The sequence below is a fragment of the Thalassophryne amazonica genome, chromosome 2 (genome assembly GCF_902500255.1).
Source record: "Thalassophryne amazonica chromosome 2, fThaAma1.1, whole genome shotgun sequence".
In the NCBI taxonomy this organism is placed as follows: Eukaryota; Metazoa; Chordata; class Actinopteri; order Batrachoidiformes; family Batrachoididae; genus Thalassophryne; species Thalassophryne amazonica.
In genome coordinates this window covers 2705262-2727845 of record NC_047104.1, presented here as the reverse complement: position 1 = coordinate 2727845, position 22584 = coordinate 2705262, and the positions used below count along the sequence as shown (strand labels likewise).

Here is a 22584-nt window from a genome sequence, read left to right as displayed (position 1 = left end):
AAGGACTACAACTATGGACAATTTCTTCACCTCTCTGTCTTTGGCTAACAGGCTTCCTCAGTGAAAAACAAATCTGCTTGGCACCATCAATAAAAATCATCAGGAGCTACCAGCAGCTTCCAAGGAAACCTCAGACTGCCAGTTGTGCTCAACACAGGTGGTCACATCTGGAAGTGCCTTGCTGATGGCGTATGCAAAAAAAAAAAAAGAAAGAAAGAAAGAAATCTGTCTTCTGAGCACCAGGGATCAGAAAGTGTAAATTGTGGACACCCGAAAACAAAAACTGAACACTGTTGTTGATTACAACCATTTCAAATGCGGTGTTGATATCATGGACCAGAAATTACGCAACTACTCCGTGCATGCAGGAACACGGAGATGGTCCATGGTTGTGTTTTACAAGCTGTTGGACATGGCTGCCACAAATGCGCATTTTTTATACACAGCATGTACAGGATCAAAAGAAAGTCGGCAATTGTTCATGCTGGAGCTCAACGAGGAACTTCAAAACAGACATTTGCAGGAAAAGGCACTAGAGGAAGAGCGCAAACAGCAGTGTTGTGAGATGAGGGTTTCTCAGAAGAAAAAGACAGTGCCAGGTGAGCATACTCTGCAATAATAACAGAACCACTGAACGTTGTGTACACTGCCGAAAAGACACCTGGGGCAAATGTAGGAAAGACGCACCAATGTGGAAACTGCTAGTTATGACAACTGCATGCTACATTTGTGTGCTTTGTATAGTCTTTGTATAGTAACAAGCCTTTTCTTTGGGAGAAATAAAATTTTGTTTTCTTCCTTTTGTTGTTGTTGTTGGGGGGGGGGGGGGGTGCTAATCCCAGTTCTATGACATTGTGATCTTAGTTTAGTACATTGTCATTGTAATTGGTGTTTAGCCTACAACCAAATTACCATTCATGAAGGATTTTTATCAGAAATACTTCTGCCATTCTTAAAATGACAGGCAGTTATTACAATAAGTAATTAAATTAAATTTTCATTGTTACGCAGATGATACCCAGCTTTATCTATCCATGAAGCCAGAGGACACACACCAATTAGCTAAACTGCAGGATTGTCTTACAGACATAAAGACATGGATGACCTCTAATTTCCTGCTTTTAAACTCAGATAAAACTGAAGTTATTGTACTTGGCCCCACAAATCTTAGAAACATGGTGTCTAACCAGATCCTTACTCTGGATGGCATTACCCTGACCTCTAGTAATACTGTGAGAAATCTTGGAGTCATTTTTGATCAGGATATGTCATTCAAAGCGCATATTAAACAAATATGTAGGACTGCTTTTTTGCATTTACGCAATATCTCTAAAATTAGAAAGGTCTTGTCTCAGAGTGATGCTGAAAAACTAATTCATGCATTTATTTCCTCTAGGCTGGACTATTGTAATTCATTATTATCAGGTTGTCCTAAAAGTTCCCTAAAAAGCCTTCAGTTAATTCAAAATGCTGCAGCTAGAGTACTGACGGGGACTAGAAGGAGAGAGCATATCTCACCCATATTGGCCTCTCTTCATTGGCTTCCTGTTAATTCTAGAATATAATTTAAAATTCTTCTTCTTACTTATAAGGTTTTGAATAATCAGGTCCCATCTTATCTTAGGGACCTCGTAGTACCATATCACCCCAATAGAGCGCTTCGCTCTCAGACTGCAGGCTTACTTGTAGTTCCTAGGGTTTGTAAGAGTAGAATGGGAGGCAGAGCCTTCAGCTTTCAGGCTCCTCTCCTGTGGAACCAGCTCCCAATTCAGATCAGGGAGACAGACACCCTCTCTACTTTTAAGATTAGGCTTAAAACTTTCCTTTTTGCTAAAGCTTATAGTTAGGGCTGGATCAGGTGACCCTGAACCATCCCTTAGTTATGCTGCTATAGACGTAGACTGCTGGGGGGTTCCCATGATGCACTGTTTCTTTCTCTTTTTGCTCTGTATGCACCACTCTGCATTTAATCACTAGTGATCGATCTCTGCTCCCCTCCACAGCATATCTTTTTCCTGGTTCTCTCCCTCAGCCCCAATCAGTCCCAGCAGAAGACTGCCCCTCCCTGAGCCTGGTTCTGCTGGAGGTTTCTTCCTGTTAAAAGGGAGTTTTTCCTTCCCACTGTAGCCAAGTGCTTGCTCGCAGGGGGTCATTTTGACCGTTGGGGTTTTACATAATTATTGTATGGCCTTGCCTTACAATATAAAGCGCCTTGGGGCAACTGTTTGTTGTGATTTGGCGCTATATAAAAAAAAATTGATTGATTGATTGATTGATAAGTGTTTTTTTTAATGACAAATAGAAAATGTATCTTGGATCAAATGATTAAAAATAGGGTAAAACTGTTTGTTGGCTAAATAAAATATAAAATGAAAATGGTTACTCCTAGTATATGAAATAAGATATGACCTCAATGAAATTGACTGCAAGATGAATAATGTTGCAGGGGCAGTGGTGGCAAACAAACTGAGAAGTCATCTCCAGCTGAAATAATAATTTGCACTCAGGCTCAATCAGACACGACAGAGGAATGTGGCCTATTGTTTCTTTGGAATGTGCCCAGACAGGTTCACTTGAACTGCATGTTAATTACCCTCCAAATGTTAACATATGGAGAGGAATTAACATGTTTTGCAAAGAGGAGGGGGCAGGCAGCAGAAACAAAAATCTCTGGTCCTGCCAGAGTTAATATGGAAAACATGTAAAAATGTACCTTGGATCACACAAACAACCCCATAAATGAACTTCCCAAACCTAAAAACATAAAAAATGATACCTCATTTGCTGAGATATGTTAAATATTACTCATTTTATGATCATTTTTAATTTCCTCCTCCAGAATTTGACCCTGGAAGGGCAACATATGAATTTCGAAAAGCTTGAATAACTGAAATATACAGAAAAGTTCCTTCAGACAGACAATGAATCTTTGATATCTGGATGATGGTTGATGATGCCCCATAGCCAGTTTTTCAAACCACACACTTCTAGATGGACAGTGTTGCCTCAAAGTTGAGCATTTTTACTAAATATTTTAATGTAACAAGACTTCAGGCTATTTTGACATCAAATTTTGACTTGAACAAAACTCAAGTAAAATTTTGCCTAATGGAAAAAAACAAACTTTACCATGCCTAATCAGTCAAGGGCAATTGGTGAAAATGTGATCAAAATCTGGGCGGCACGGTGGAGTAGTGGTTAGCACTGTTGCCTCACAGCGAGAAGGTCATGGGTTCAATTCCCGCCTGTGGCCTTTCTGTATGGAGTTTGCATGTTCCTCCCGTGTTTGTGTGGGTTTCCCCCGGGTGCTCCAGTTTACTCCCACATCCAAAGACATGTGGGTTAGGTGGATTGGAGTCTTTAAATTGTCCGTAGGTGTGCGTGTGTGTGTGACTGTGTTTGTCTGTTTGTGGCCCTGTGACAGACTGGCGTCCTGTCCTGGGTGAACTCCGCCTCGCGCTCTATGAATGCTGGGATAAGCTCCAGCCCCCCGTGACCCTTAATTGGATTAAGTGGTTGAAGATGAGTGAGTGAGTGATCAAAATCCCAGTCGGGTCATGTGATTTTTACACAGACAGCTCATTTAAAAGCTGGTGTCTGTTGTTTTGTGTGAACTCATGAACCATTTAACATGTTTTACAACATGCACTCGTCATAAAAAGTTACATGACTGGTCCTGTTCTAATTTTCAGCTCATGTCATTCTAGAACACAGAATCCAGCTTACAGACATGTTATTGATCTTCTTGAAATCAGTAATCCATCAGAGTGAACTTTTAACCATTTCTGTTGAACCAAAGTCTCTGATTGGTCACCTGTCAGTGATGTCCTCTTGATTGACAGGTGAAGCTGGAAGACTCCATGACGGCGAGAGAGAATCCCGTCCTCCACGAGATTCAGAGTGATGAAAAAGGTGAGTGAACTGATGTTAGGGTTCATAGGCTGGTGGATGGGGGATGTTGGATTCCCACCGTTTCTAGAGCACTGCATCCCATGAGCTACGCCCACCTCCTCTCCTGTTCACCCTCCTCAAAACAGGATTCAAACCAGTGACCTTCTGCACAATAGTCTAATGCTCTAATGGTTCACATTCCTCCATTCACACACGCATATACACACACGCATGTACACAAACACACACACACACATGTACACAAACACACACACACACATGTACACAAACACACACACGCATGTACACAAACACACACACGCATGTACACAAACACACACACACACATGTACACAAACACACACACGCATGTACACAAACACACACACACATGTACACAAACACACACACACACATGTACACAAACACACACACGCATGTACACAAACACACACACACACACATGTACACAAACACACACACGCATGTACACAAACACACACACGCATGTACACAAACATACCCACACACACACGCACGTACACAAACACACGCATGTACACAAACACACACACACACACGCACGTACACAAACATACCCACACACACATGCACGTACACAAATATACCCACACACACACGCACGTACACAAACACACACACGCACGTACACAAACACACCCACACCCACGCACGTACACAAACATACCCACACACACACACGTACACAAACACACGCATGTACACAAAAACACACACGCACGTACACAAACACAACCACACACACGCACGTACACAAACACAACCACACACACGCACGTACACAAACACACGCATGTACACAAACACACACACACGCACGTACACAAACATACCCACACACACACGCACGTACACAAACACACGCATGTACACAAACACACACACACACACGCACGTACACAAACATGCCCACACACACATGCACGTACACAAACACACGCACGTACACAAATATACCCACACACACACGCACGTACACAAACACACACACGCATGTACACAAACACACCCACACACACACGCACGTACACAAACATACCCACACACACACGCACGTACACAAACACACGCATGTACACAAACACACACACGCATGTACACAAACATACCCACACACACATGCGCATGTACACAAACACACACATGCACGTACACAAATATACCCACACACACACGCACGTACACAAACACACACACGCACGTACACAAACACACCCACACACACGCACGTACACAAACATACCCACACACACACGTACACAAACACACGCATGTACACAAAAACACACACGCACGTACACAAACACAACCACACACACGCACGTACACAAACACACGCATGTACACAAACACACACACACACGCACGTACACAAACACACACACACGCACGTACACAAACACACACACACACGCACGTACACAAACATACCCACACACACACGCACGTACACAAACACACGCATGTACACAAACACACACACACACACGCACGTACACAAACATGCCCACACACACATGCACGTACACAAACACACGCACGTACACAAATATACCCACACACACACGCACGTACACAAACACACACACGCACGTACACAAACACACCCACACACACACGCACGTACACAAACATACCCACACACACACGCACGTACACAAACACACGCATGTACACAAAAACACACACGCACGTACACAAACACAACCACACACACACGCACGTAGACAAACACACGCATGTACACAAACACACACACACGCACGTACACAAACACACACACACACGCACGTACACAAACACACACACACACATGCACGTACACACACACACACGCATGTACACAAACACACGCATGTACACAAACACACACGCATGTACACAAACATACCCACACACACATGTGCATGTACACAAACACACGCATGTACACAAACACACACACGCACGTACACAAACATACCCACACACACGCACATACACAAACACAAGCATGTACACAAACACACACACGCACGTACACAAACACACCCACACACACACGCACGTACACAAACACACGCATGTACACAAACATACCCACACACGCGCGCGCATGTACACAAACACACACACACGCACATACACAAACACACCCACACACACACGCACGCATGTACACAAACACACACGCACGTACACAAACACACACACACACACGCACGTACACAAACACACACACACGCATGTACACAAACACACGCATGTACACAACATACACGCATGTACACAAACATACCCACACACACATGCGCATGTACACAAACACACGCATGTACACAAACACACACACACGCACGTACACAAACACACCCACACACACACGCACGTACACAAACACACGCATGTACACAAACACACACGCATGTACACAAACACACACACACACGCACGTACACAAACACACACACACACGCACGTACACAAACACACACGCATGTACACAAACACACACACACACACGCATGTACACAAACACGCATGTACACAAACACACGCATGTACACAAACACACGCACGTACACAAACACACGCATGTACACAAACATACCCACACACACACGCGCATGTACACAAACACACGCATGTACACAAACACACACACGCACATACACAAACACACACACACACGCACGTACACAAACACACACACACGCACGTACACAAACACACACACACGCATGTACACAAACACACACACACACGCATGTACACAAACATACCCACACACACATGCGCATGTACACAAACACACGCATGTACACAAACACACACACGCACGTACACAAACATACCCACACACACGCACATACACAAACACAAGCATGTACACAAACACACACACGCACGTACACAAACACACCCACACACACACGCACGTACACAAACACACGCATGTACACAAACACACACAACACGCATGTACACAAACATACCCACACACGCGCGCGCATGTACACAAACACACACACACGCACATACACAAACACACCCACACACACACGCACGCATGTACACAAACACACACGCACGTACACAAACACACACACACACACGCACGTACACAAACACACACACACGCATGTACACAAACACACGCATGTACACAACATACACGCATGTACACAAACATACCCACACACACATGCGCATGTACACAAACACACGCATGTACACAAACACACACACACGCACGTACACAAACACACCCACACACACACGCACGTACACAAACACACGCATGTACACAAACACACACGCATGTACACAAACACACACACACACGCACGTACACAAACACACACACACACGCACGTACACAAACACACACGCATGTACACAAACACACACACACACACGCATGTACACAAACACGCATGTACACAAACACACGCATGTACACAAACACACGCACGTACACAAACACACGCATGTACACAAACATACCCACACACACACGCGCATGTACACAAACACACGCATGTACACAAACACACACACGCACATACACAAACACACACACACACGCACGTACACAAACACACACACACGCACGTACACAAACACACACACACGCATGTACACAAACACACACACACACGCATGTACACAAACATACCCACACACACATGCGCATGTACACAAACACACGCATGTACACAAACACACACACGCACGTACACAAACACAACCACACACACACGCATGTACACAAACACACACGCACATACACAAACACACACACATGCACGTACACAAACACACACGCACGTACACACACACACACACACGCATGTACACAAACACACACACGCATGTACACAAACACACACACGCACGTACACAAACACAACCACACACACACGCATGTACACACACACACACACACGCACGTACACAAACACACACACACACGCATGTACACAAACACACGCATGTACACAAACACACACACGCATGTACACAAACATACCCACACACACATGCGCATGTACACAAACACACACACGCACGTACACAAACATACCCACACACACACGCACATACACAAACACACACACACACGCACGTACACAAACACACATGTACACAAACACACGCACACGCACGTACACAAACACACACACGCATGTACACAAACACACACATACGCACGTACACAAACACACACACATGCACGTACACAAACACACCCACACACACACGCACGTACACAAACACACACGCACACAAACACACCCACACACACACGCACGTACACAAACACACGCATGTACACAAACACACACACACACGCACACACACACACCCACACACACACGCACGTACACAAACACACGCATGTACACAAACACACACACACGCATGTACACAAACACACACACACGCACGTAACACAAACACACGCATGTACACAAACATGCACGCACACAAACACGCACACGCATGTACACAAATGCGCATACACACATGTCCACAAACACACACACGCATGTACACAAACACACACACACGCACGTACACAAACACACGCATGTACACACACGCACGCACATACACACACACGCACGTACACAAACACATGCATGTACACAAACACACGCATGTACTCAAATACACCCACACACACACACACACGTACACAAACACACGCATGTACAAAAACACACTCACTCACACACACACACGCATGTACACAAACGCACGCACGTACACAAACACGCATGTACAAAAACACACGCACTCACACACACACACGCATGTACACAAACACACGCACATACACAAACACGCATGTATGCAAACACACACACACGCATGTACACAAATGCACGCACGCACACACACGTTGCCTTTTAAATAATTGAACTCTCACTTCTACAACCGGCTGCTGTGTGTGATGTCACTGATTATTTCTTCCAATTCATTAAATTCAGTGATGGAAGATCTCGAGCAGACATCCTCAGAAAGCTAAACCTGACTTTTTGTCACATTGGGGCTGCTGCAAAGTCTGAGTGTTTTTACAGCCCCATATTGTTTCTATGTCCTGTGTGTGTGTGTGTGTGTGTGCATGTATGTGTGTGTGTGTGTGTGTCTGTCTGTGTACCTGTGTGTGTGTGTGTGTGTGTGTGTGTGTGTGTGTGTGTGTGTGTGTGTGTGTGTGTGTGTGTGTGTGTCTCTGTGTACCTGTGTGTGTGTGTCTGTGTGTACCTGTGTGTGTGTGTCTGTGTGTACCTGTGTGTGCCATAAATGATGACACTGTTCACAACATGGTCTCAGGGGTGTAAACATCACTTAATCCAATCAAATGTGATTTAGTGATCAGGAGTCTCATGTACAAAGGACACACAAAAACACGGCTTGTGTCCATCTCCACGCTAACATTCAAATGTATCAAAAGTGAAATGACTGTGGAAACGCGCGGTGCATCACACAAAAATCCAGGCTGGCGTATGCACATTTCTACAGCTGTTGCTGTTGGGAACCGTTAATAGTGCGAAAACATGAAGTCAACAGAGTGATGTGCACATCAGAGACACACTGATGGACAACTAACACACCCACGTGTTTGCAGTTATGTGGATGGATATAAAAACATGTGCAAAGTGATGAGGAAAATGGCGTTGAGAACAATTTTTTTTTTCAATTTTTTTTTTTTTTTTATATAGCACCAAATCACAACAAACAGTTGCCCCAAGGCGCTTTATATTGTAAGGCAAGGCCATACAATAATTATGTAAAACCCCAACGGTCAAAACGACCCCCTGTGAGCAAGCACTTGGCTACAGTGGGAAGGAAAAACTCCCTTTTAACAGGAAGAAACCTCCAGCAGAACCAGGCTCAGGGAGGGGCAGTCTTCTGCTGGGACTGGTTGGGGCTGAGGGAGAGAACCAGGAAAAAGACATGCTGTGGAAGAGAGCAGCGATCAATCACTAATGATTAAATGCAGAGTGGTACATACAGAGCAAAAAGAGAAAGAAACACTCAGTGCATCATGGGAACCCCCCAGCAGTCTAAGTCTATAGCAGCATAACTAAGGGATGGTTCAGGGTCACCTGATCCAGCCCTAACTATAAGCTTTAGCAAAAAGGAAAGTTTTAAGCCTAATCTTAAAAGTAGAGAGGGTGTCTGTCTCCCTGATCTGAATTGAGAGCTGGTTCCACAGGAGAGGAGCCTGAAAGCTGAAGGCTCTGCCTCCCATTCTACTCTTACAAACCCTAGGAACTACAAGTAAGCCTGCAGTCTGAGAGCGAAGCGCTCTATTGGGGTGATATGGTACTATGAGGTCCCTAAGATAAGATGGGACCTGATTATTCAAAACCTTATAAGTAAGAAGAAGAATTTTAAATTATATTCTAGAATTAACAGGAAGCCAATGAAGAGAGGCCAATATGGGTGAGATATGCTCTCTCCTTCTAGACCCCGTCAGTACTCTAGCTGCAGCATTTTGAATTAACTGAAGGCTTTTCAGGGAACTTTTAGGACAACCTGATAATAATGAATTACAATAGTCCAGCCTAGAGGAAATAAATGCATGAATTAGTTTTTCAGCATCACTCTGAGACAAGACCTTTCTAATTTTAGAGATATTGCGCAAATGCAAAAAAGCAGTCCTACATATTTGTTTAATATGCGCTTTGAATGTCTCCCTGTGTACAGTATTTGTCAATAAACGTGTATCGTTGTGATGTCACACACTGTCAGCCGCGGCGCCTCCAGTGTGAGTACGCTGCTTCCGTTTCATGTTTATTCTAGTTCACAGGGTTCCAAATAAAATATTGCTGCATATCTCCACTTTGTTTGCTTCATTTACTCCACAAATGGAACATGTTTGGATCCGTGCATTCGCACACTTTGATAGATATTTTTTTGCATACGACATGTTTCAGTAGGAAACCCTCACACGTCTTTGTACGTCAGGCCCCTGCTGACTTCTCCCAAAGCACGTATCCGTTACCACATCCTCTGAGTGTCAGACACACACAAACAAGTGACACTCATTCCGTCAGTCAAATGTGTGGAAGCCTTCATGTGACACTCTGACCTCTGTGTGTCCTCCTCAGATGTTCAGACCAATGGCAGCACAGCAGGAAAGAGGACAGGAAGTGACTCTGACACTGCTGCCGGTACTTCAGTTTCCTTGGCACAAACACGAACCACTTTATTCATGTTATTCTGATGTTTGGACATCATGAGAGTGTCTGTGTGTTTTCAGAGTCAAATGAGGATGAAAACTCAATCAGCTTCATTCCCTGGAGGAGCCACCTGGTGGTGTCACAACCTCATGGTCTGTCTTTCTTCTTCTTTCATAATGTGTTTGATTTCAATCAGAAATAATTTTCTGGTGAAAACGTGGAAACTCTTCAAGGTGGAAGTCAGTTGTTAAGGGAGGAAGGAAGCATGGAGGGTGCACGGAAAGGAAGAAGCAAAAGGGAGAGAGGGAAGAATGAAGCAAATAAGAAAGGAGGAAGGATGGAAGGGAAGAGACTTTTAACTTACGGTTAAAATTTTAACCAAACTAATTTCGGACAAGTTATTTAAATTAATGTCACGTCTGAAGTTTTATAAAGTGAAAATATCAGATATATGTTTTAGTTTTAAAGTAATGCCCTATTTTTTAAGGTTTCAGTGTGGGCATGCTGTGTCCAGGTGCATTATGGGTAATCTCAGTACATTCACAACAGAAGAAATGCATTTGAGACGCTCTGGTCAGGCTCCACACGGACAACAACATTAAACAAAGAGTTTAATGCTGTTGTCCATGTGCCTAAAACTGTTTTTTAGACGTTGTTATTGTGTTTGTTTTATGTAAAAATGCCAGAAGAAGCTCAGGCTGCTTCTCATTATTTTCAGTTGAAATCGCTGTGAGCTGCAATGGATTCCTGTTTGCTCTTTAGAGTGCTGATTATATCAAACACTGTCTGTGGTCTTTGTTCCAGAGTAATATACGAGGTCTGTCCATAAAGTAATGGTCCTTTTTATTTTTTTCAAAAACTATATGGATTTCATTCATATGTTTTTACGTCAGACAAGCTTGAACCCTCATGCGCATGCGTGAGTTTTTCCACGCCTGTCGGTGACGTCATTTGCCTGTGAGCACGCCTTGTGGAAGGAGTGGTCCCGCCCCCTCGTCGGATTTTCATTGTCTGGAAATGGCGGAATGAAAAGGACTTTTTTCCATCAGAATTTTTTCAGAAGCTGTTAGAGACTGACACCTGGAAACCATTCGAAAAATTTATCTGGCTTTCGGTGAAAATTTTACGGGCTTCACAGAGAATAAGGACTTTAACTACAGCTTTAAGGACCCCTTTAAGGATGGTCGGTGCGCCGCGCTCCGAGCTGCGACGACGCGGCACAAACCACTGGATCATTTCTAAGCTGATGGTTCTGTGGATACGAGACCATCATGTGCTCTTTCTCTGGTTATCACAAGAGCTGGACATCAGCCATTTTCCAGCAGATTTCACTTTTAACAAGAGAGTTTGTCATGGAAAGCCGCGCGGAGGCTTCGCGCGTCACGACCGATTCGCTGATGAAGCGAGACAAAGAAACACCTCCGTTTTGGAGTGTTAGAGGACAAGTTGGGACATGTCCAGCTCTCCACAAGTTCTCTTATACTCACTCGACTGGTAAGCACTGAAAGCCGAGATAGGCATGTCTCTAACAGCTTCTGAAAAAATTCTGATAGAAAAAAAGTCCTTTTCATTCCGCCATTTCCAGACAATGAAAATCCGACGAGGGGGCGGGACCACTCCTTCCCAAGGCGTGCTCACGGGCGAATGATGTCACCGACAGGCGTGGAAAAACTCACGCATGCGCACGAGGGTTCAAGCATGTCTGACGTAAAAACATATGAATGAAATCCATATGGTTTTTGAAAAAAATAAAAAGGACCGTTAATTTATTGACAGACCTCGTATATAAGATATCTGAAATTCAGTTTGCGTTTATTAAATTCCATGCCTCTTAAATGTAGCAGACACGGATTATCTAGAATATTTGTTTTGGCACGTTTTCACGGTCTCGACTGCCATCTACTGGCCAGTAGTGTTCATGGCAGTATGAGAGTCTGGACGTCAGTAGATGGCAGTGTTCTATTTATTTTGACCCCGGTTAGACAGTTGTCTCATCACAACTTGACTTTTTGGCTTTTGCAAATGGCTTTTTTTTTTACAAATAAAAAAGGCATATTTTACAAAAACACATTTACTCGTATATGTAAACACCAACACACACACCTCACATTAACGCGTTGGTTTTTATATAGAATGAAGGAGTCAACCAATCAGTGTTAGCGGAGGCTTATTTACCCATAATCCCTTTGGCATCTGTCTGTGTTTGTTACAAAACTTCAGAATTAGTGCATTATTTAAAATGAAAAGATATATGTTATATTTTTGTTGTGTGGGCCGCTGAAGAGGAGGTACTGCTGGCCCACCACCAGAGGGCGTCCTGCCTGAAGTGCGGGCTTCAGGCACGTGAGGGTGCCATAGCAATCGGGAGTGGCAGCTGTCACTACGCCAGCTGTCACTCATCACCATCATCCACACCTCCATAAGAGCCGGGCAGCATCTTCACCTCACTGCCGAGAAATCGTCTACCGACAAGTAAACGTCTCAGCCTTTTTAGTGTCATACAGTGGTAACGTCTTTACTTCTTTGCTGACTGACATAATTCTGAGTTTACAGACTCTGTTTAGTGTGACTTCAGGATCTGTACGAGCTCCGTGTGCATTGTGATTGAGAGGTGGAGGTGCTTTCCACCTTTATGTTGAACTGTTTGCTGGGTGTTCACGCACCCACCATCACCTGTCTGTTCTTCCTGCCAGCAGTACCCGATCTGACAGCCGGAGGCAGTGGCCACCTGGGGACCCAGCGCTTGGTGGCTCCAGGATTGCTTCAGGTCCGGTAGAGTGTAAGGCGTGTGGGATCCGGCTCTTTTCTGGACGGGCGTCTTCTATCCTCGAGCCTGCTCACACATCACCGTAACTTATTTGACTGTTGATCTCAATTGTGTTGTCTGTTGCTCTGTTGTGCACATTCACAACATTAAATTGTTATATTTTGGCTTATTCCATTGTCCGTTCATTTGCGCCCCCTGTTGTGGGTCCTTGTTCCTACACTTTTCACAACAGGATTTCTCGGCCAGCGTCATGGATCCCGAGGGGCGTCAACCATCGCTTGAACCGCCAATGGAAACACAGGGTGCACAGGCGTCGGCAGGAGGCGTATTAGGAGAGCTGCAGCAAATCTTAACCGCCTTCACTGCTCGGTTGGATTTAGTAACCGAGCAGAACGTCATACTCAATCGGAGGATGGAGGCTCTCACCGCTCAGGTAGAAGCGCGCACTCCAGGCGCTGCTGCAGCACCTCCTCCAGCCAACCGAGCACAAAATACAGACATTCCAGTGGTGATTCAACGAACCCCCCCCCCCATCCCGTGAAGCATACATAAGCCCACCAGAACAGTACGGAGGTTGTGTCGAGATGTGCGCGGACTTCTTAATGCAGTGTTCACTTCTCTTTGCACAACGTCCCGTCATGTACGCGTCAGATGCTAGCCGAGTGGCTTATGTCATCAATTTGCTTCGAGGAGAGGCACGCGCCTGGGCTACGGCGCTCTGGGAGCAAAACTCACGGCTCCTAATGACATATACTGGGTTTGTGAGGGAGTTTAAACAAGTGTTTGATCATCCCAATAGAGGCAAGACCGCTTCGACTGTGCTGCTGTCTATGAGACAGGGACGTCGGCGTGCAGCCGAGTACGCAGTCGACTTCCGCATCGTGGCTGCGAGGTCCGGCTGGAATAACGTTGCACTCCGCGCCGCCTTCGTAAATGGACTGTCTCTGGTCCTGAAGGAGCACCTGCTGGCTAAGGATGAGCCGCGGGATTTTGACGGGCTTGTCGACCTGGTTATACGGTTGGACAACCGGTTAGAAGAACACCGTCGGGAGCGGGGCGAAGGGCGTGGCCGGGCACGAGCTGTCCCTCTTCCTTCCGGGTACGAAAGGGTGTCGCCGTCTCCACGCTCCACAGTCAGAGAGCTCCGTGGAGCCACAGCTCCCCCTGCTGACGAAGCTATGGACACGAGCAGGGCCAAAGTAAAATCACATGACAGACAATGGAGGCTGACTCATGGGGAGTGTTTTTTTCTGTGGCTCTGACGAGCACATACAAAGAAACTGCCCCAAACGGTTAAACTACAACGCCCGCCCTTAAAGACTGGGTTAAGGGTGGGCCATAACATCCACACGGGAAAAGCCCGTAGATCAGCACGCATCCCAGTGACGATCCTTTGTGGGGATCTTACCCTTCACGCCCCAGCACTGGTGGACACGGGGTCTGAAGGGAATCTGCTGGACAGCAGATGGGCCAGGGAGGTAGGGCTCCCTCTAGTGGCACTACCTTCCCCATTGAAGGTACGGGCACTAGATGGCACCCTTCTCCCATTAATCACACACCAGACACAACCAGTGACTGGAAATCACAGGGAGGAGATTGTGTTTTATATAACACCTTCTACCTCCCGAGTGATTTTGGGGTTTCCATGGATATTAAAGCACAATCCCCGGATTGATTGGCCGTCTGGGGTAGTGATGCAGTGGAGCGATACCTGCCACCGGGAATGTTTAGGATCCTCGGTTCCACCTGGTGTGACAGCTAATGAGGAGGTTAAAGTCCCCCCCAAATCTGTCAGCGGTGCCTGAGGAGTACCATAATCTTGCTGACGTCTTCAGCAAAGATCTGGCACTCGCTCTTCCCCCGCACCGTCCGTACGATTGTGCCATTGATTTGATCCCAGGCGCTGAGTACCCGTCCAGCAGGCTGTACAACCTCTCTCGTCCTGAGCGCGAATCAATGGAGACCTACATCCGGGACTCCTTAGCTGCCGGGTTGATCCGGAACTCCACCTCCCCGATGGGTGCAGGTTTCTTTTTTGTGGGCAAGAAAGACGGCGGACTCCGTCCATGCATAGACTACAGAGGGCTGAACGAAGTCACAGTTCGTAATCGATACCCGCTGCCTCTGTTAGATTCTGTGTTCATGCCCCTGCATGGAGCCCAAATTTTCACCAAATTGGATCTTAGAAATGCGTACCACCTGGTTCGGATCCGGAAGGGAGAAGAATGGAAGACGGCATTTAACACCCCGTTAGGTCACTTTGAGTACCTGGTCATGCCGTTCGGCCTCACCAATGCGCCCGCGACGTTCCAGGCATTGGTTAATGATGTCTTGCGGGACTTCCTGCACCGGTTCGTCTTCATATACCTGGACGACATCCTCATCTTCTCCCCGGATCCTGAGACCCATGTCCAGCATGTACGTCAGGTCCTGCAGCAGTTATTGGAGAACCGGCTGTTTGTGAAGGGCGAGAAGTGCGAGTTCCACCACACTTCTTTGTCCTTCCTGGGGTTCATCATCTCCTCCAACACCGTCGCACCCGATCCAGCCAAGGTTGCGGCGGTGAGGGATTGGCCCCAACCGACAAGCCGTAGGAAGCTGCAGCAGTTCCTCGGCTTCGCAAATTTCTACCGGAGATTTATTAAGGGTTATAGCCAGGTAGTTAGCCCCCTGATGGCCCTGACCTCCACTAAAGTCCCCTTCACCTGGTCGGATCGGTGCGAAGCCGCGTTTAGGGAGTTGAAACATCGGTTCTCGTCTGCACCCGTTCTGGTGCAACCCGATCCCAATCGCCAGTTTGTTGTTGAAGTGGATGCCTCTGACTCAGGGATAGGAGCCGTGCTGTCCCAGAGCGGAGAGTCCGACAAGGTTCTCCATCCATGTGCCTATTTTTCCCGCAGGTTGACCCCGGCGGAGCAGAACTATGATGTCGGCAATCGGGAACTTCTTGCGGTGAAAGAGGCTCTTGAGGAGTGGAGACACCATTTGGAGGGAGCTGTGGTACCATTTACGGTTTTCACGGACCATCGGAACCTGGAGTACATTCGGACCGCCAAGCGTCTGAACCCCAGGCAAGCCCGCTGGTCACTGTTCTTCGGGCGATTTGACTTCCGGATTACCTACCGCCCCGGGACTAAGAACCAGCGATCTGACGCCCTGTCCCGGGTCCATGAAGAAGAGGTCAAGGTCGAGCTGTCAGATCCACCGGAACCTATCATCCCCGAGTCCACTATCGTGGCAGCCCTCACCTGGGATGTGGAGAAGACCGTCCGGGAGGCCCTGGCATGGAACCCGGACCCGGGGACCGGCCCAAGGAACAGACTCTACGTCCCACCGGAAGCCAGAGCTGCTGTCCTGGACTTCTGTCACGGGTCCAAGCTCTCCTGTCACCCAGGGGTGCGAAGAACCGTGGCAGTGGTCAGGCAGCGCTTCTGGTGGGCGTCTATGGAAGCCGACGTCTGGGAGTATGTCCAGGCCTGCACCACCTGCGCCAGGGGAACGGCAGACCACCAACGGGCACAGGGTCTCCTCCAGCCGTTACCTGTGCCCCACCGCCCCTGGTCCCACATCGGCCTGGACTTCGTCACGGGCCTCCTGCCGTCCCAGGGCATGACCACCATCCTCACGATAGTGGACCGGTTCTCCAAGGTGGCCCACTTCATGGCCCTCTCGAAGCTCCCGACGGCCCAGGAAACTGCAGACCTCCTGTGGGCAGGCCTTGAGTGAGATGTGGTCCCGCCCTCTCAGCTGAATTCCTTTTGTTTCACACGCTGCTGGAGACTGCGCGCGTTGCTTTATCAAAATTTTTTCTGGACCTGTGAGGAATATCCGAGTGAACACTATTCGAGAAATTAAGCTGGTTTTCAGTGAAAAGTTTAACGGCTGATGAGAGATTATAGGGTGTTTCTGTCGGTGTAAGGACTTCCCACGCAGCGGGACGTCGTGCAGCGCTTCCAGGCGCCGTCGTCGGCCTGTTTCGACCTGAAAACATCCTAATTTAAGGCTTAATTCACCCAGGACGTCATGAGAGAACAGAGAAGATTCAGAAGAGGCCGGCATGAGGACTTTATGCAGACATTCCACTGTTTAAGGACATTTTTTAATGAAAGACGTGCGCGCAAATTCCCCGAGTCGTTTCTGTGACGACTCTGCAAATCTGTGTGCGCCGCGACAGGAAAAACACCTCCGTGTTGAAAACCATTTGTAAAATTCAGGCGGCATTTGATGGCTTTCAACAAGTGAGTAACTGAGAAATTGTTTAACAGCTTGGGCATGTTCCAACTTGCCCGTTAAGGTTTCCAACGGAGGTGTTTTTCTTGTTGCGACCCCCCGCGGTCGGGTCCGGCCCGACATGCGACTCTGCCCGCACGTTCTTTCATTACAAAATGTCCGTTAACAATGGAATGTCCGAATAAACTCCTCATGCCGACTTCTTCTGAGTTCTCTGTTCTCTGACGACTTACTGGGTCAACAGAGCCTGAAATGTGGAAGTTTTCAACTTGAAACGGTGAGACGCTGCCGCCTCGAAGCGCAGATCGCCGTCAGGTGCCGTGGGCCGTCCTTACGGCGACACTACCAGACCAAAATCTCTCATCAGCCGTTAAGGGTTCCACGAGGGTTCAAGCATGTCTGATGTAATCACACGTGATTCAAATCCATATGGTTTTTGAAAAAAATAATAAGGTCGGATACTTTTCTAATAGACCTCGTATTTTTCAAGACCTCTGCCTCACTGTGGCACTGCTGTATTCTAGAGGTGGGCAATACCGGGAATTTTGGTATGGACCTGATACCAAGTAAATACAGGCCTAGCTCCGTGTTGTGTGACACAGCGCAGCGCTGCTCTTACAGACAGAGAGTAGACTTTGATGAATCTGCGTCCGCAGCAGTCAGTGCGTGCGGGAGAGAAAAAAAGCTTGAGTATCTATCTTTTTGCAGGAGGATCGTTCAATATCAATACCAGTGTTGGTATCAATATTATCAATATTAGGATTGATTCTCCCACATCTACTGTATTCTGTTAAGGAATAATGGCTTGTTTTGTGTTTGAGTGTTTGTGTGTGCGTGTGTGTGTGCGTGGAGTTGAGCTTAGGTCTTCTCAACTCCTTGACTGCTGCAAAATATGTAGTAAACAGGAGCTTTTTTTTTTTTTTTGCCAGCTTGCACTCGGCCGAGACGGACGCACTTTTCTCTTCTCCCTCCCTCCTTATCTTTCCTGCTTCTGTGGCGTGTTGTCTGTGAGGCTGCAGCTTTGCTCTTCTGGAAAATGACAAAAATGGATCTGTTAAAGTGGTCTCTGAATGCAATTGACACTATTTTTTCTACAAGACATTCGGGGGCGGAGGACCTGACCTGTCCTGCCGGGACGCATGCGATGGGTTACGTGTTGGACTCGTGGAGGAGATGGCAGGTCATGTGCCTTTACATGCTTTCTGGGGAGGACGTCGAAGATGTGTACATATTCGGCTTGGTGGTGACCGGCTTTCTGATGTGTGGAGCGGGCACTATGCTGGTCTACCGGAAAATCAAGAAAGTGGAAGCAGCTTTGATTGGTCCTTCCAGGCTGCCCTACATGATTGATTTGATTGGGAAGGCAGTGGCTGCGCAGTCGGCGGGGGTTAACTGCGCGTTGGAAACATCTCGAGCAGAATTGCAGCCCTGGAAACCCGCTCTGACCGTCTGTGAAGACCACATTCTACATTCAGATGCATTGAGAGCCACTCTGTTCTCAGAACTGTGGAATCTTTCAGACGTCTGCTAATCTGGCTATTCATTTGGCTTCCCCAAATACAGCTGCACTTCAAGGTCGCTGTGATAAAACCTCCTCAGAAGATCAACACTTAAGCCTCGCTCCCTGGTCTTCCCCCCTCCCCTCAGCTTGTCCAGCTCCGACGTTGACTGTGTTAGAACTGTTCAGGACTGCTCAGACTGCGCAGGGCTGCCCCCTCCCCCTCCAGGATTGTCGGACAAGGCCGTTGACGGCGCCAAACAGGCTGCCTCCGGAGTGTTCTGATAAACTGGACCTTTTCAAATCTCGGTTGTCGTCCTGTGTCCTTGTTTTAGTCTGTGTGATTATTGTTTTTCTGTGCTGATGGGGATTTTTTTTCCTCATTGCCGCTAATGCAGCGGCTATGAGGTTTTTTTTTTCTCCTTTTCCCTCGTGTTTTGCTTTCATATATATGTTTTATGTACCGGGCCAGCCTATGTGTTGTGTGTTGTGTGTGTGTTGTTTGTTATGGGTCGGTGTTGGTTTGCTCAGCCCTGCTGTTGACCAAGGCAGGGATGTACATCTGGAGCTGGTCCCTGGGCGCCTAATGGCGACTTCTGCTCCTACTGGCAATTAGGATGGGTTAAATGCAGTAGACACATTTCATTGTGCAGGGAACATGTTCTTCTAGTGTTTTGTACACTAACACTACCTCGAACCTTAGTGACATGAAATTTGGAGTTCCACAGGGGTCTGTCTTAGGCCCCCTGCTTTTCTCCCTTTATATAGCACCCCTTGGGCACATATTGCAGCGTTTTGGGATTACCTTTCACTGCTATGCTGACGATACTTAGTTATATATGCCGATAACTGCTGGTAATCTCATCCACATAAAATCCTTAGAAGATTGCCTTACATCAGTGAGAAGATGGATGTCTAGAAACTTCCTACTTTTAAACTCTGATAAGACTGAAATGATGGTTCTTGGTCCAGTGAGACATCGGCATCAACTTGACCAGTTAACACTTAGCCTAGGCTCGTGTGTCATACATGACACTGACAAAGTGAGAAACCTTAAGGTAATTTTTGATCGTCACTGGCTTCCTGTCCCAGTGAGATCAGATTTTAAGGTTCTACTACTAGTCTATAAAATTGTTCACAGACTGGCACCTCCTTACCTAGCTGACCTAATTAAACCTTACGTACCAGCCCGGCCTTTACGTTCTCAGGGTGCAGGACTACTTTGTGTCCCTAAGGTGAATAAGAAGTCTGCGGGTCACAGAGCTTTCTCTTATCGTGCCCCTGTTCTGTGGAATGATCTCCCTCCATCAATAAAACAGTTAGATTCTGTGGAGACTTTCAAGTACAGACTTAAGACGCACTTATTTTCCCTTTCATATGGCAGCATACTGGTATAGTCTGTTACTATGCTTTTTACTCTTTTAATTCATTTTATTAGTAATTGGAGCGGGCCTCTGCCTCAACTTTATCTAAATTCTGGGTCTTTTAGTGAAGTTTGGGGCTAGTGGCCGGCAATCACCTTAGTATTTCTCTGTTTTTCTTCTTGTTGATTAATGCTGACAAATTATACTGTATTTCTTGTCTTTCTGATGCCTGATTCTGTTTTTTTCTCTCTGTTTGAGGTGCAGCTCCATCCAGAGATGGGTGTGGTGTCTGTTTCTGTAACCCTCCTTTCCTGTGCACCGGCAACATTTCCTGTATATTCGTTTTGTAAATTGTTCTGTAATTTGTGTCTGTATCATGGCCCAAGCAGAGGGTCACCCCTTTGAGTCTGGTCTGCTTGAGGTTTCTTCCTCAAATCATCAGAGGGAGTTTTTTCTTACCATTGTTGCTCTGGGGGTTAGTAAGGTTAGTCCTTACTTGTGTGAAGCACATTGAGGCAACTCTGTTGTGATTTGGTGCTATATAAATGAAAATAAATTGAAATTGAAATTAATGTGGACGTCAATACACAGACATGACAGAATCTATGGACTAACACTGAGACAAACGTCTGTAATGCTCCCAAAGAAAAGTGAACAAAGTCCCTTAAACATGTCTCAGATGTGACAATCAGAATAAAAAGATAATATTTAGTAGATTTGCATTGAGATTGTAACAACAGTCTGTTCAATTTATTTTATTTGTATCGCATCAAATCACAGCAAAGCTGCCTCAAGGTCCTTCACACACCTGTCACTCTCGTTACAGTTCTAAACCGGGAGCCGTGCGAAGCCCCGCCTCTCACCTCCACTTCTTCAGACTCCACCCCCATTTACCATGTTGTGGGGGCAACCCAGAGTGAAACCCTCCCACCTTCACTAGCAACCAATCACAAACCAGCTCCTACTTGGCACAGTGAGGACGGTGGAGACAAGCTCAATGAAGACGTGAGGGACACAAACAGCAGGAATACCTATGCAAGAATTGACAGGAAGGAGAAGAGTCCAACGCCGCTCCCTGTCCGTCACACAAAGGAAGAGCAGTGGGCGGAGTCTTCACCTCCGCTACCCAATCGAAAGGCAGTGCTGGAGACATGACGGACGGAGAAGACAAACTGTACAGGAATAGAGGACAATGATTAAAAAAACCTAAACAAAACAAACAAAAAAAAGATAAGCAATGTGAGCTCACGTCCTTCAAACTGGTTTGTAAATACGAGGTCTGTTAGAAAAGTATCCGACCTTTTTATTTTTTTCAAAAACCTTTTGGATTTGAATCACGTGTGCTTGCATGAGCCAACCTTGAACCTTCGTGTGCATGCGTGATTTCTTTCACGCCTGTCGATTGCGTCATTTGCTTGTAAGCAGCCTTTGTGTGAGGATGGGTGGAGTCTCTCGTCATTTTTTCTTTGCAAGAAAAATGGCGGAACGACTGGAGCAGCGCGACTGCATCAAATTTTGCCACAAACTGGGCAACAGCCAGGTGGAAACCATTCGGATTATTCAGACGGCTTTCGGTGATGATCCTCTGGGCATCACACAGACTAAGGAGCAGCACAA

At 46.5% G+C, this 22584-nt stretch overlaps 1 protein-coding gene across 3 annotated transcripts in view; it reads left to right on the top strand.

The window, feature by feature from the left end:
- The window catches only part of si:ch73-204p21.2, a 34138-nt gene extending 11904 nt beyond the window's left edge, over positions 1 to 22234 (top strand). The window contains exons 3-6 of one of the 3 annotated variants that reach the window (XM_034160617.1): positions 3843 to 3912; positions 11037 to 11099; positions 11189 to 11260; positions 21818 to 22234. In XM_034160617.1, coding sequence (XP_034016508.1) covers positions 3843 to 3912; positions 11037 to 11099; positions 11189 to 11260; positions 21818 to 22122 — 510 coding nt within the window. In that variant the 3' untranslated portion in view covers positions 22123 to 22234. Of the gene's footprint in view, positions 1 to 3842; positions 3913 to 11036; positions 11100 to 11188; positions 11261 to 21793 lie in introns of all 3 variants that reach the window. The other 2 variants (XM_034160608.1, XM_034160624.1) reach the window with 2 other exon arrangements.
- The last annotated feature ends 350 nt before the right edge of the window (positions 22235 to 22584 follow it).